This window comes from Pezoporus wallicus, unplaced genomic scaffold (genome assembly GCF_028554395.1).
Source record: "Pezoporus wallicus isolate ANWC-B61680 ecotype Strahan unplaced genomic scaffold, APGP_CSIRO_Pwel_v1 contig_161, whole genome shotgun sequence".
In the NCBI taxonomy this organism is placed as follows: domain Eukaryota; kingdom Metazoa; phylum Chordata; class Aves; order Psittaciformes; family Psittacidae; genus Pezoporus; species Pezoporus wallicus.
In genome coordinates this window covers 9,843,058-9,858,179 of record NW_026642654.1, presented here as the reverse complement: position 1 = coordinate 9,858,179, position 15,122 = coordinate 9,843,058, and the positions used below count along the sequence as shown (strand labels likewise).

Genomic DNA, 15,122 nt, shown 5'->3' with positions numbered 1-15,122 from the left:
TTGTCAGAACATATTGTGTTATAAAATAAAGTGATGTATTTCCTTGGCTAGAAATTTCTTAAAGTGAGAAAAAGTAATAAGGAAGGAAAAAAAAGAAACTGAATTACAGCTTCTAAAAATTAATATTTTGAACTTCAAAAACATAGTCGAACATGGAGCTACAAAACAAATTTTAAAGTAAATTTTACCATATGCAGGAAATTATTTATAGTATGTCTTATAATTAGAAGATGAAGGTATGTACTTTGTCAACAGTTATCTCTTCTTTCTTGTAGATGAAAATGCTCATTATTTTGGGATTTTCAGCAGCTATAGCCTTCACAGCTGTTTTCTTTTCTTTCCTTCAGCTAGGCAAAGATATCCTCTTTGGTAAGTAACAGAAAAAAATGCATGTTATTTTCTTTTGTCTAATACTACTGTTAAGCTAAAAATACACTAGCACTGCAGTTTAGCAATGGCAGTTTAGCTTAATCTCTTTTTATGTGCAAAATACACTATCTAACTTCTGTGAGAATTATTCCATGGGTGTTTTCTTTTAAAATGCAGCTTCATTCACAAAGGAAAAATTTGTATGTATAATGTATCTTGATTATGTATTCTTTGGGAGTGATTTTATTTTCTTAGCGACATTCATGTCAGGTGACATGTTTACAAGCATGACTGCTGGATTTCTTTCCCAGACTGCCAATCACTACGTTCAGTCATCCTGAGCTAGACTCCTTTGCTATAGGACGTCCCACCTGGCACCCTTGTGCTGGCCCATGAGAGGACAAGTTTCCTATGGGCCCTTTTCTGGCACCCTGAAGATACCAGGTTGATTTTAGAGCATCTCAGATTGCAGTAATGCCTATGTTCAAACAATGTACTCAGCATTTTAAACATGAGAGCTATTTTATTTCTATCTGCTCTATCTAAATTAGTTAGATCTAATAAATTAAAGATATAGGAGTTACTAGATAGAATTTCAATTCTTCAGAGACCCATTTTACATTAAAGGGAGAGATGAAGAAGAATCAGGATTTCAGCTTTTAGATTATCTTAAATTATATAGCTGGATATGATTCAAAAGGGATGGTGAGACGGCTCCTTAGGAAAGTTTTCACCTGAAATTAGTGTACAATCCAAATAAAATAAATTTCTATTGTAAAACAAACAAGCAAACAAAACCAACCAACCAAACAAACAAACAAAAACAATCCCCAAGCCCTTTCTTCCAATGGGAAATCTTTTTTGGACCATCACTATGAAACAGGGAATCATATTATTCAGTAGTGGATTCTTTAGTTAGAGCTTCCACATTAATTGTTTGGAAAGACATGGCCTAAAATGAAGTTATATAGTATGTTAGTTAAAACAAAATGAATGTATATGGGCTAAATAGAATGGACTAAATAAACGGAAGAGATGCACTGCATAGGTGTTTTTTTTATAGTAAGTGTCTTTTGGTCTGATGGGAACAATGCAAGATAATGTTTATGTTTATTACTGTAAGAACCACATTTTTGAGACATCGCATTGGTACCAAAATCATACTTCTTAGTAGAAAATGAAAGAGACAATGGAATTCAAGTATAGCACATAGACCTTCTTTATTAGATCAGAGTCTGAATCACTATCACATGATGAACAATACTGTGAGCATAATGTATTTCTTGGACGTAAACCTCCAAAAAATTATTAAAAATAATCCAATATTAATTTCTAAAATAATTAGCTGTCGTATGGCCTACAAGGATCAGTCTTGGTTTTTAACATAGTCCCAAAAAAGTTTTTAGATGTAACAGAAATCTGAAGTATAACATTAAACAAATCATTATCACACATAGGTGAAAAAGAGAAAAAACAGAAATAACTACTGCTATACTTAGATGCTGAAAAGATCTTTAGTAGAGTGGACTAGAATTTTGCCTACGAAAGATTACTCCTCATCACACATTATTGTCCCTTGAGCTGAGAGACCTATTCAAAAAATAAATCACAGAAATAACACAACATGAACTACAGTAAAATATGTCACCTAAAATTGCACTGTATATAAATGATGAGCAATTGCACATAAATGGTTCTTAGCGATCTATTATTATTTATGAGTCATTGTCTAAGAAAAAAATGAGTGATCCCACAAAGTACAGAAATAAACTGCTGGGCTTTAAATATGACTGATTCATTTAATATAAAGCTAGATGTACACAAAAGAGGAATGATCTGTGTTCCATGATAGGACCATGAAAAATAACACAGCTGAGCTATCATTAGGTTCACATATATCTTTCCATCAAACATATATGGAGAAATGGGAATAAGGCTTTCATGCATTTGTCAGGTCCCAGAAGGTTTTAAAGTTTGTTAATTATACCTGAAGATTGACTTGAATTCTTCATGTGGCTCAGGCCAGCTCATATTACCTGTGAGGGTGTGTCCTGCGTTTAGCAGTAGCAGTCAATTTTTCTCCTTCTTGGTAGCTGGTGCAGTGTTGTGTTTTGACTTTCAGCCTGGGAACAGTGCTGATAATACCGATGTTTTCGGTTGTTGCTAAGTGATGTTTACCCTGACTAAGGACTTTGTGAAGCTCATGCTCTGCCAGGGAGGAGGGGAAGCCAGGAGGAAGCAGAGACAGGACACTTGACACAAGCTAGACAAAGAGGTGTCTTGACACAAGCTAGACAAAGAGGTGTCTTGACACAGACACTTGACACAAGCTAGACCACAGCACGTCATGCCTGGGGGGGTAACTGGGAGTTACCCGGAAGAACACGGAGTCTTCCGGGTCGGACTCGTTTCTCGGCGGGTGGTATCGTATTCTCTTCCCTTGTTATTTTCTCTTATCATTGTTGTCATTGGTGGTAGCGGTGGTGATTTGTGTTGTACATTGGTTGCTGGACTGTTCTTGTCTCAACCCGTGGGAGTTGCATTCTTTCGATTCTCCTCACCATCCCTCCAGGAGCGGAGAAGGTGAGAGCCCCCGGGGGGGGATGGACACGGGCCTCGATTCCTTCTAGCCCAGCACCACTCACTGGGAATGAGTAAACAAGCTGTCTGGCTAGGTTTAAACTGTGACAGGGAGGCTCGGATTTGTGCTATCAGTCCAAGGACATTTTAATGAAAAATCCATCTGAAACCTAACAATCTTAATTGCATATACAAAACGTTTCAGCTAGACCTGTTATGTTTGGTACTACTTAACATGTGCACAGCTGGATTTATATTGGAAAAAACAGAAGGAAAGTCTAACTTTTCAAGCCAAATAAATTAGGGAAGAATTGTTTTACTACCCATACCTGATCTTTCAGAAAGATCAGAAGCCACAACATTAGTTTCATGAACACTAAAATATGGAGATCATTTTAAAAGGGAAAAATTACACATATCTTAATATTACAAACCTGTATATGTTTTAAATGTAAATTTTTGAATAACATATTCCTCTTTCTTTTATTTTTTTCCCCTACTGAGAAGAAACTGAAGATAACTGCATTACTGAGGCTATCCAAAAGGGCTCTAGTCTAGTGGATTGTGCTGCACATTATGCACTGAAAAGGTAAAGAAAAAAAATAGTGAAGGATTTATTCAGCAAAAACCTTTCATACCAGAGAAGTTTGAGATCAGTCTGATTCTTTGAGAAAACATATGGATTATGTTTATGATCACCTGAATCAATATAACCTTGTGTGTTACCACCACATAGAATCATAGAATAGTTAGAGTTGGAAAGGACCTTAAGATCATCTAGTTCCAAGCCCCCTGCCATGGGCAGGGCCACTTCACACTAAACCTTGTCACCCAAGGCTCTGTCCAGCCTGAACTTGAACACTGCCAGGGATGGAGCAAATTGCTCCATTAATTGGACATAAATTGGACATAATTTATATATAATATAAACTAATAAATATGTCCATTAATAATATGTCCATTAAAATTGGACATAAATTGCTCTCTTAAAATGTAAGAAAAATAAGAAATATGAAAATAAACAGGAATGTTTTTCTGATCTAAGCAGCGCAGCACATTCCATTAACATGGCTCATGACATTATAATTTTATGAACACTTTGGTTTTGAACATTAATAATCTTTTTTCTAGTGCAGAGTGAAGTGGGAGCAATTCCTATGGCATGTGTCAAACCCCTATTGCCTTAAATGGGACTGTTGAAGTGAGTTTCACATTTCTCTTTCCATCTAAACCAGAAGTAATGAAAGGATAAAGGAAAGGAAATAAAACATTTATCTTGAACTGTGGGTAGTGAACAACTTAAGGAAAGCTCCCTTGTGACTGAGTTATGCTATGAGAGTGATCTCCTTATAGGAATGAAAATGCTGCAAGATGACTAACCAGGAGTCTAAAAAATTTAACCATTCAGCCTCAGGGATGTCTGCAACCTGTGACCATGTCTGGAAATGGAATAGACTGGAGTGTTTTTTTCTAAGCTGCAAGAGTCAGTTTAGGACTTATCTCCAAAGATGGAGACTTCACAGCCTTTCTGGGAAGCCTATTGCAGTATCTGACTACTCTCACAGTAAAAAGGATTTTTCATATATTTATTGTTTAAGTTTATGTTACAGAAGTTATCTCATCAAACCTGAGCTCCTTAACGTTAGAGGTAAGGCCAGGCTGTAAACTAACATATATAGCCACATAACTGTCTAATGAAGCCCTATTGAACCAATTGCCAGAACTAATATATATACCATATATAACTAGTCAGTGCAAGGCAGGTGCCTGGACAGTCTCTGACAGGAGACATGTCTCTATCATGAACTTCAATTCATGAACTCCTAAGTGCTGAAGCATTTGTGAATCTACCTGCAAAGACTGAGATTGTATTTGATATTAAATGTTGCATGAAAGCAAAACATACTCACTTCAATGTGTCTAGAGTAGGAGTCTTGTATTATCCTGAATAAGGTCTTCCCAGCTATTTTGTTCTGCCATCTCTGTCCATCCCAACAGTTTCTGTCTCATCCTAAGGCTTCTCACAATCTTAACACTGCGTATATGCCCCATATATTCCCTTTCTTTTCCAGAACTTTCCTTGCAGAACAAGGTCACAAAGTAGCCTTCTATTCTTTCCCAGCATACTCTTCAATCAAAATATATCTTAAAATCAGAACATATCCAACATAGAAAAATAGAGCCACAAACAAGTTCTAAAATGTTATATATTAAAAAAAAAAAAACAACCTTCTGGTTTTTTTTTTTATCTCAATTATAGAAATATCCAAGGAAGGGGACTATCAGCTCCTGCCTTGCTCCTGGCTTTCTCAAAATTTCCTGAACAAGAGAGTCAAGATATTTCCCAAGCAGCTGAAAGAATGGAAATGTCAATTCAAGTGCTGAAACAAAAGGTTTGCCAGAGGCACAAACGCTCATTGCATCCAACTGGTAAATATAGTACACTGACACTGGCAAAAAACCCTGTTGATTTTCTGAATGTTGTCTTTTAGATTAAAGTTAGGTTAGATTCATTTTTATTTTACCATTGGCAAGAGTACATATCTTGTCTGCACTCTGGGGCAAGGATGCCCTCTCTTTTGCTCCTAAAAGCACCTCGCATAATCAGTAGTTCACATTTTTCTTTGCTAGAGAGTGGGCTGTGTTCCTATAGTTGAGGAGAGCAACACTATGCCACTGGAATCCTGTGAACTTATAATTGTATATTTATATCGCCTATAAACCAGCTTTCATGTCTGCAGTGTTTCAAGCTTCCTGTTTTCAGTGAAATATCTACCTGAGCCAGCACTTTGGGTTTAGTGCATCTGGAGCCTAGGCTCTACAGATAAAATAATACAATTTCTATCCATCTATGACATTTTCAAATAGACTTCCTCTGGACATTGATGGCCTTATTAATATCCCTTTTTCAAGAAAATACTTTCTTATTTCTAAAACTGATTTTATAATGCATTGCTGTTACACATTTATTTCCACTTTGTTTCTATTTTAAATATTGGGGTTTTCTGTTAGATAGAGAAAGCAAGAGGGGTAGTCCAAAAAATTCATTGATATATAATTGTCTAAGTAAAGTAAAGTTCTTGTTGCTATTAATTACAGATTAATTTGATGATGCCTGTTTAGTGTCTGGAAGGCTCAAAAATTCAGAAACACTGAGCTGGTTTTCTGTAATTTAATTCTGTAATTTACAGCAGCATGAACTGTATAATTATAATGTGTATTCTCTTAGTGTTATGACATTATTTTTCAAGATATGGAATCATTAGTGTTGTAGACAAATGTCAAGGTCCACAGTTTATTATATTTTTATCTTGCAGAAATGTAGCTTACTAAACTAATGGGACATCTGTAGAACTAAAAGTATACATATATGTGTGTGTGCATATATTTATATATACACAGACATTCACACACAGAGATACAATTATTTCCCTTCTGATGCAGTTTCAAAATAAAGCAGTTTATTTCAGAATTGTGGTAGGACTGGGTGACCAGTGGGGAGACAAGGGCAAGTCTTAGAATCATAGAATCATAGAATCATTAGGGTTGGAAAGGACCTTAAGATCATCAAGTTCCACCCCCCCTGCCATAGGCAGGGACACCTCACACTAAACCATATCACCCAAGGCTTCGTCCAACCTGGTCTTGAGCACTGCCAGGGATGGAGCATTCACAACCTCCCTGGGCAACCCATTCCAGTGCCTCAATACCCTAACAGGAAAGAATTTCCTCCTTATATCCAATCTAAACTTCCCCTGTTTAAGTTTTAACCAGTTACCCCTTGTCCTATCACTACAGTCCCTAATGAAGAGTACCTCCCCAGCATCCTTGTAGCTCCCCTTCATATACTGGAAAGCTGCTATGAGGTCTCCACGCAGCCTTCTCTTCTCCAGGCTAAACAGCCCCAACTTTCTCAGCCTGTCTTCATACGGGAGGTGTTCCAGTTCCCTGATCATCCTTGTGGCCCTTCTCTGGACTTGTTCCAACAGTTCCATGTCCTTTTTATGTTGAGGACACCAGAACTGTACACAATACTCCAGGTGAGGTCTCACAAGAGCAGAGTAAAGGGGCAGGATCACCCCCTTCTACCTGATGGTCACTCTCCTTTTGATGCAGCCCAGGATACGGTTGGCTTTCTGGGCTGCAAGCACACACTGCCAGCTCATGTTCATTTTCTCATTGACCAGCAGCCCCAAGTACTTCTCCTCAGGGCTGCTCTGAATCTCTTCTCTGCCCAGTCTGTAGCTGTGCCTGGGATTGATCCAACCCAGGTGTAGGACCTTGCACTAGTTAAACTCCATGAGTTTGGCATCAGCCCACCTCACAAGCGTGTCGAGGTTCCTCTGGATGACATTCCTTCCCTCCAGCATATCAACCGAACCACACAGCTTGGTGTCATCGGCAAACTTGCTGAGGGTGCACTTAGATGCTCACACTACCATTTTCTTTCAGCATGTGATGTTTACAGTCCTTTTGAATGGCAAAAAATCTCTGAGTTCATCAAGGTTCATCTTCTTATTCTCTGCATTAGATAATAAAAACAGCTCTCTCCTTTCACCTTCTGTTTCCTCTAAGTCCCCAAGACTGCTTCCTGCAACGCTTCTCTCAAAGTCCTCTTTCCTAGGAAGCAAAGAGGGGATCCTGAAGTAGTACCTGACAATGATGCCTTTTCTCCAATAGCAGCTATATAGCAGTAGAGCAAATCGCTTATTTGGTTTCTTCTTTCAGATCTTTTATCAGCTGATCTACTTACTACAATTGCTAATATTTCTGGATGTCTGCCTTATATGTTGCCACCAAAATGTCCAGACAATTGCGTAGCTAATAAATACCGACTCATCACTGGTGCCTGCAATAACAGGTATGTAATATAAGAATTGTGCCCTGCAAACTTCTTTCTTATTCTTTAAACTCAAGAAGCGATGTTTACTTTTTCCTAGAAAAACTGGGCAGGGAGGATAACCTCAATCAGCTATATTTGGCATACATGAGGTGCTTTTGAAATCTCCCAGAGGAAGAACCACTTCATCTAAACTTTGGTACACTAACATTTGCAGACAGGCTTTCCCTATAAAGGCTTCTGATATTATGTAAGGAAATTTAAATTTAAGGAGGACTGATTCTATACAGTCTTTTTCTATAAAAATTAAACAGGCTGAATACTAACCTAGCATTTATTTTACTTCACAAGGAACAAAAAGAAAATCTCATTTTCATATTTTCCCACAACCTTAATATTTAGCAAACATGAACATAAAAATTCTGGAGAATATATTTGGTTTTATATAAATATAAATATATGCTTATTTTCTATCTGAATTACTATTATTTACTACTATTATCTACTTGTTACCTAATATATGTGGCAATTGTTTCCTGCAAAACCCAACATAACAGATGTAACTGTATTTTTAGAATCCTCTAATGCAATGGGGGTGTAAAACTGAGAAGGAGGGCAAGGAATACAAGGGTAAAAAATATTTATTCTCAGCAGGCTTTGGATACATACATGTAAGGTCACAAACTGAAAGGCAGACTGTAGTGTTTACAACTGAAAGACTACAGAGCTGTAAATGGAAAGTTGTTAGCGTTGCACAGTTTAATGCACTCTGCAACATAGTGAATGAACTACGTAAGTAAAATTATGTAGTTTTATTATTCCACCGTTCTGGCTTTATAAGATGAATCTGTTTTGCTACATCACAAGTCATTTGCAAGGAATATTCCTGATGATAGGCTCAGCTCTTTGTTGAAAGGACACAACCTGATATGCATCGACGTTATAAATCTAACTATGTGGATATCCATAATTTCCCCCAGGGACTTGCAGAGTTGCTTGGAATCTGAGCTAACAGCTAGTATAATATTTTCACTGACGGCTCCATCAGGGCTTAAATACATTGGCCAAGATTCATGCAGCTGAACACAGGCACATGTCTGAAGCTCTTAATTTGCCAGCATGGCAACTGTACTCTGTCTCTCCAGAGATGGAGAGAAATTCAATCTGCTATGGATAAGGTAAAGTTTATTTCTCTTAAATGACTCTGACAACAGTAGGATGTGAATAGGGATTTCAGCTGGGTAGGACAAATATGATGCATTGAGTCTGGTTAGTCTGTAGTCACTGTGTTCTACTTTTTATACGTTTATGCTTACACCAAATTGGTGTTTAAACCCAGCACTCATATGTGGTGACATTTCAGACTCTTTAAACACCTGTTTAAGAGTGCTTAAAGGAAAAGAAAAACAGTGAGTGTAAAACTCCATGAGCCCCTTGAAATACCTCAGGCTTTACTGAAATAAGTCAGCTTAAAAAGCCCATTATGCTTTGAGGTAAACAATATATTCTACAGTGTGAACCAGCTTCAAATACTTCAAACATTAAATGAAGTACCAGTCTGTACTTTTCCTTGCTTTACAACTGCCACTTTCAGACAGAAAACATATCAGGACTTATGCTGTAATTTTTGTCACCCAGTAGGAATGTGCAACTGTTCTGTAGATCAGCAAATACTGCAGTTTAAAACCAAAATTCACAGTGGAGTTAATTGTTTACCTATTAAAAAAGTGTATTTGAACCATCAGTTAGCATGGAAATTCTTCACAGATGTTTTACTTGGTTAGTTCACATATTTGGGACAGATCAGATAGATTACAAATTATTTATTCCACAGCTCTGAGATTGGTTTGGTTTAGTGTGAACTTCCTAGAACAAATGTGTTACAGAATAACATAAACACAGCCTTCACAGAGGATGTCAACATGACACCAGAGGTTTGCAGCAATATCATTATCCACTTTTACTAGTAACAGGTATCAAAAGATTTTACTTTTCTTTCTGCCTGAAGACATATGTGTGTATAATAAGCAAAACAAATTCACAGCATTATTTTAAAATAAGTATAAAGGAGATAGGCATGGCCAGATAGCTATTTTTCATCATTTTTTACCCCAGATAACTAGCATTGATCTGTGTAGATTTTTAGTGTGTAGTGCAATGAAAGGGGTTCAAAGGTGAAGGAGCTACAGGTGCTTAAGGAATGGAATCTCACAGTGCAATTAACCTCACCTAATCTTAGCTTTCTGAGGGGTAGTAATACGTCTACTGCAAGGCTGCAGCTTTGGCTCTTCCTAATAGTGAGAAATAGGATGGGATGACAGGATGGCTTCTAGGAGTTGTCTGTCTCTCTGCCTTGGTGGACAGGTGCTTAGATGACTAGATTACTTTTTGTATGCCTAATATTTGTGAAGCTACAACGCATTTTATCTGTGGCATTTTATCTGCAGCATTTCTATTTCACTGCTGTTCCATTAATCATTTCAGCAGGTGAGGACCTGATGCTTACTCTGAAGCTCTAGTACCATCAGAGTTAGGGGTATGAATATGGCTCATCTAGTAGAATGAATGAGCAGTCCTAGCTAAATCCATTAACTATATCATGGAATTAAGATGTTCCCTTTAGGATAGCGGCTTCAATACAAGCTGTTCGGTTTAGTAGCTGGCTTATTTTTCAGAAATCTTCCATGTTTGACAGAAGTTATGTCCATGGAAGCTCACAGACTGTAAAACATGACAATATCCATTTAATAAATTGCCATATGGCAGTCATCTTTCTACCTGAAACTAGGCAGGACATTGATTGATTGATTGATTGATTGATGGCTTGGCTTCGTGAGCAAAGATTTGGGAAGGGCTTTAACCACGTTTACTACAAGCACGATGACCAAGGGCAAGTGGGATATCCAAATCTGGTTGGAAAAAAAAAGGCTGCTTAGGCAATCAGGAAGTGTCCGACCACAACTGTCAACTCCTGAGCTAACTTGAGCTACCCATGTGCTGGTCTGCCCACATGCAATGCTGGATCTGCAGCTTCCCATGCACCTTGTCATCTACTGTTTAGACACTCACCCGTCCATACAGACAAGTGAGAGTAACCGCAGGTTCATACCCCTGGTGTGTGCACTTGACTGAGGAGCCACTGGCGCAAGTCTACCATCTGCGGGCTTATGACTGAACGCCTCTAAGAACCTGTCTAGACGCTTGTGCTATTGCGTCACTGGTTGCTTGTGATTGACCCAGGGGCAGGACATTAAAATAACATTTAAAATACGTAAGTCTGGATAGTGAAATGCATCTTAAATCTCCAGGTTCTTTCTAAGGAAGCCAAAACAAAACCCAAATTTTGCAATTCCACTTTTTCACAAGTGAATGAAAAGTCTCATTTCCCAAATACAGAATGTGTAGTAATCAAATTTGACTACTCTATAAAGCTGTATGGTACCAAAACCTCATTATTTCAGCTGCCCTAGATAAAAACCTTTTTAACTCAAGCAAGATTCCAAGACATTAACATGTTTAATGCAATAATAAAAAAGCATGTGAGAAGGGTTTTACTAAAGTAGCATTCCAATGATCTGATAAAATATAAAAGCAATCATGAGAAAAATCACTGGTTAAGCAGTTAAATTAACATTTCATTATTTTTAATTGACTGAAATAGCACTACACTGTGTGCAGTATTTTATGCAATTTCAATAAAGGCAAATCAACTGTAACTAATTTGAATGCTTTATTAAAGCATACTTCAACCTTCAAGTGTGAATTATTGTGGATAATTAAGAGTATTACTGTACCATATAGCTTGGCAAATTGAGCCACTTCAGTGTGCCAGAGATCAGTGAAGTATTAATAAAATAATTGTTCCCTCTTTAGCATCCCAATAGACATAAATGTATGTTTTAACACTCTATTTCTGCTGATTGCCTGGGAATATTTCTGGTGCTTTGTAGCTAACTTTACAATTTTAGTCAACTAGATACATTGCAAAAATTTGAGTATATCTGACTTTATAGGGCATGAGAACACTATCAGGAAATCACTGGGGCAAGTATTTCAAAGACTTCGGAAGGTAACCAACTTATAAACAGAAGATAGTAATATTTCATTAGTAATTTAATTTGTTTTCCTTTAGAGTCGAACTAATGTTGGCATACATGAAGACAGTATTCGTTACCTTTTCAAAGATTACTACATGAACATCTTATTGCAATGGAGTATTACTCTGTGGCTGATGTTTATTTTATATTAATTAGATTTATTTAATTTATATCCAGGTTTGGTTTATTTTCTTTTCTCAGGGAACATCCTAGATGGGGAGCATCCAACACAGCCTTGGCTAGGTGGCTTCCACCAGCCTATGAAGATGGGCTCAGTCAACCTCGAGGATGGGATCCCAGCATCCGATACAACGGAGTCCAGCTACCCTTGGTTAGAAAATACACCATGAGATTATTTGCACTGTGGGGTAGTGCAAGGGGGCAAAGACTGCCTTGAGGGGCAGCTCTGCCAAAAAGGAATGTGGTGGAGAGCAGATGGGGCATGAGCCTTCTGGTTTGCCCCAGATGTAGGGCAGCCAGCAGACCTGGGGAGGTGATTGTTCAGCATAGAGAAAAGGTGGTGCAGGGGGGACGTAATTACAGCCCTCCCATGCTGAAAAGGGTGTTACAGAGAAGAGGGGGGTCTTCAGAGGGGTGCACACCAACATGGCAGGAGGCAACATTCGCTAATTGCTCCAGGAGAAATTTTGTCTGATACAAGAAAAAAAATTGTTGTGAGAGTAATTAAATGTTGGAATAGGCTGCCTAGACAACTGCTGGGATATCCCTTATGGAAAATACCCAAGACCTGACTTGCTGGGGCTCTGAAAATGTAATCTCTGCTTTCAGCAGAAAGCTGCACCATGAGGTCGTCACCAGCCTAGACTTTCCAGTCATCTTATGATTCTTTGTTTTAATAATGGTGCTTTTATTCAGGGAAGGAGGATGGGCAAAACAGGGTTGGGTGTTAAATAAATATAAAGCATATAGGCATGCTAGCATGTATACCATGTACCATTGTATACATGTATACCATTTCTCCTATGTCAGTGTACCCTAACTTAACAAGTATTACTGTCAAATCATAACATATTTTTTTATGTTGATTTCACCCACATTACCAGGCTAAGAAATCATTGCAAAATTTGTGGATTTTAGCAGCTCGTATACTTAAAAAGTTGGAGAGCTGCAACAGAGGAAACTTTGAACAAAAAATGTTTGCATAAAGAACTGGGTGAAAAATTCCCCACTGTAGTGTACAGTGATTTGGGCTGGATTTTCTATTTCTAGTTTGTCATCATGGCTTTAAAACCTGACTTTTAATAGACCCAGAATTTTGTTATTTTAACCACCATATATTTAATAAAGGATAAGCAAGAGAATTTAGTGTTAATGTCACCTGCAACTCATGATATTAATTAAATAACAGTGTCTCTAAGCTGCAAAATTTAGCACTTAAAGATGAATGCCTGACATTTACACACATAAATTTCCAGTAGATTGTACAAGCTGTCTTTTTCTAGATTTGTTAGGGTACATACTTATGAAGTAAGACACACTAAAACAAAACTGTATGACCATACCAAATCTGATCATATCTGACCATCAGCAAAGTTCTCTGCTTTATTTTGAAGTAAGATAGAATAAAACTAGTACAATAGATGGTTTTCCTCATTTATGTAATTGTCTTTTGTTGTACTTTTAGCTAGCCAACTATATCCTTTAAAAAGCAACATGAAAATGATAAGAAGGTGAGAGATAAGTGTGAGGATTACTATAAAGCAATATTAGAACACAGCGTAGCTGTGCAAGTTAATGGCGATAAGAAAATCTTACTAACTGCAAGAAAAAAAAGTTTGTGCTTTGTGGTCACCGAAGATATTAAGATACTGATATAAAGACTTATTCCTTATGAGGTGTGTATATCACTGCTCTTGACTATTTCAATATAAAGTCTGATGTTCCTAACAAGTCCCATATTACCTCTTGTCTCTACCAATTCTGTTTAACAGCACCTGCCTTATACATTCATTATATAGCCCTTGTATTCATTGCACGCTCTTTGGCTCTATTTTATGTGCTTTCCTCTCAGTTGCTTGACTTCTAAGGCAGCTGCTGTATGCAAGGGAATATTTTGCATCATGAGGGAGGAATCTGTGAGTAATATTTCCCTAATCATTCCAAACTGACTCCTGATTTTGCTTTAATGGTTTTGTTTGGTTATTAGTATAGGCTGGACATGCAGCATAGGTGCCTTCATATGTTCCCCCTCAGAACATCTGTATCTCTATTCAGCTTTCACAGAAGTGTCTCAGAAATATGTTTTGGCTTCTCCTTGCCAGGGAAAATGAAGCAGAGCTCTCAGCTACCACATATTTGCAACCCGCTTGTCCCCTGTGCTGCATAAGCTGCTCCATTTAAGTACAGAGCAGCCCAGAGCCTCTGTGTATCCACAGTGATTTGAGGTTGCCCAGCAAAGAGAATCCATTTGTTAAAGGAGCAGAAAACAGAAAAAAAAAGAAAGAAAATTTGGGCAGTCTAAAAGAAATGTGTGGTTTTCAAAATTCTCTGGAAAGGAACAGATCAAAGATACACTGCTCATTTGGAATATATAGAGAAAAACTCAGCTGAAACATCTTTGAACCTCCTTGTGGCACTGGTATCTCAGCTCCTGAACAGAAATAAGTCTGTCAGAGGTTGGGGTTATTCTCATTGTTGGTTTTTTTTCAGTTTTGTCTTTGGGCAAAGCATTAAAAGTACTCTACAATATAAAATATTCTAAGGCAAATAATAATAATAAAAATAAAAAGATAGCTTTTATCACTTTACCCTCTTTTTTGTATTTTAGCATTTTCTAAGAAGTAAATACTGCTTGGCACCCAAGGTAAATTCGTTCTTTTCCCAGGTTCGTGAAGTGACAAAAACAATCATTCACGCGTCTAATGAGGCTGTTACTGAAGATAACATGTATTCTGATATTATTATGGTATGGGGACAATATATAGACCATGACATTGCATTCACGCCCCAAAGCACAAGTAGAACCACCTTCCTAAACGGAATGGAATGCCAGACAACATGCAAAAAACAAAACCCATGTTTTCCAATAAAGGTAAGATTCTAAATTAATTTCTTCAAGATAAATTTAAGGCTTTAAAGAGGTGAGTAAAGTAAAACACATTAGTGATACACATACACTGAATTAGTTATAAAGGAAGTTGGTAGATCATCCAGAAATACTAGAGCACACAGTGGCAGAAAAATGGAAACCCAATACAGCTATTACATGAAACAGA

At 37.5% G+C, this 15,122-nt stretch overlaps 1 protein-coding gene across 1 annotated transcript in view; it reads left to right on the top strand.

Annotated features, from left to right (window-relative positions):
* The first annotated feature begins 240 nt into the window (after window positions 1–240).
* Window positions 241–15,122, top strand: part of TPO (thyroid peroxidase) — a 37,469-nt gene continuing 22,587 nt past the window's right edge. Inside the window, exons 1-6 of the mRNA XM_057431828.1 lie at window positions 241–369; window positions 3,457–3,538; window positions 5,210–5,379; window positions 7,678–7,810; window positions 12,088–12,217; window positions 14,732–14,938. Of these exons, the coding sequence (XP_057287811.1) occupies window positions 276–369; window positions 3,457–3,538; window positions 5,210–5,379; window positions 7,678–7,810; window positions 12,088–12,217; window positions 14,732–14,938 (816 nt within the window). The 5' untranslated portion in view covers window positions 241–275. The remainder of the gene's footprint in view (window positions 370–3,456; window positions 3,539–5,209; window positions 5,380–7,677; window positions 7,811–12,087; window positions 12,218–14,731; window positions 14,939–15,122) is intronic.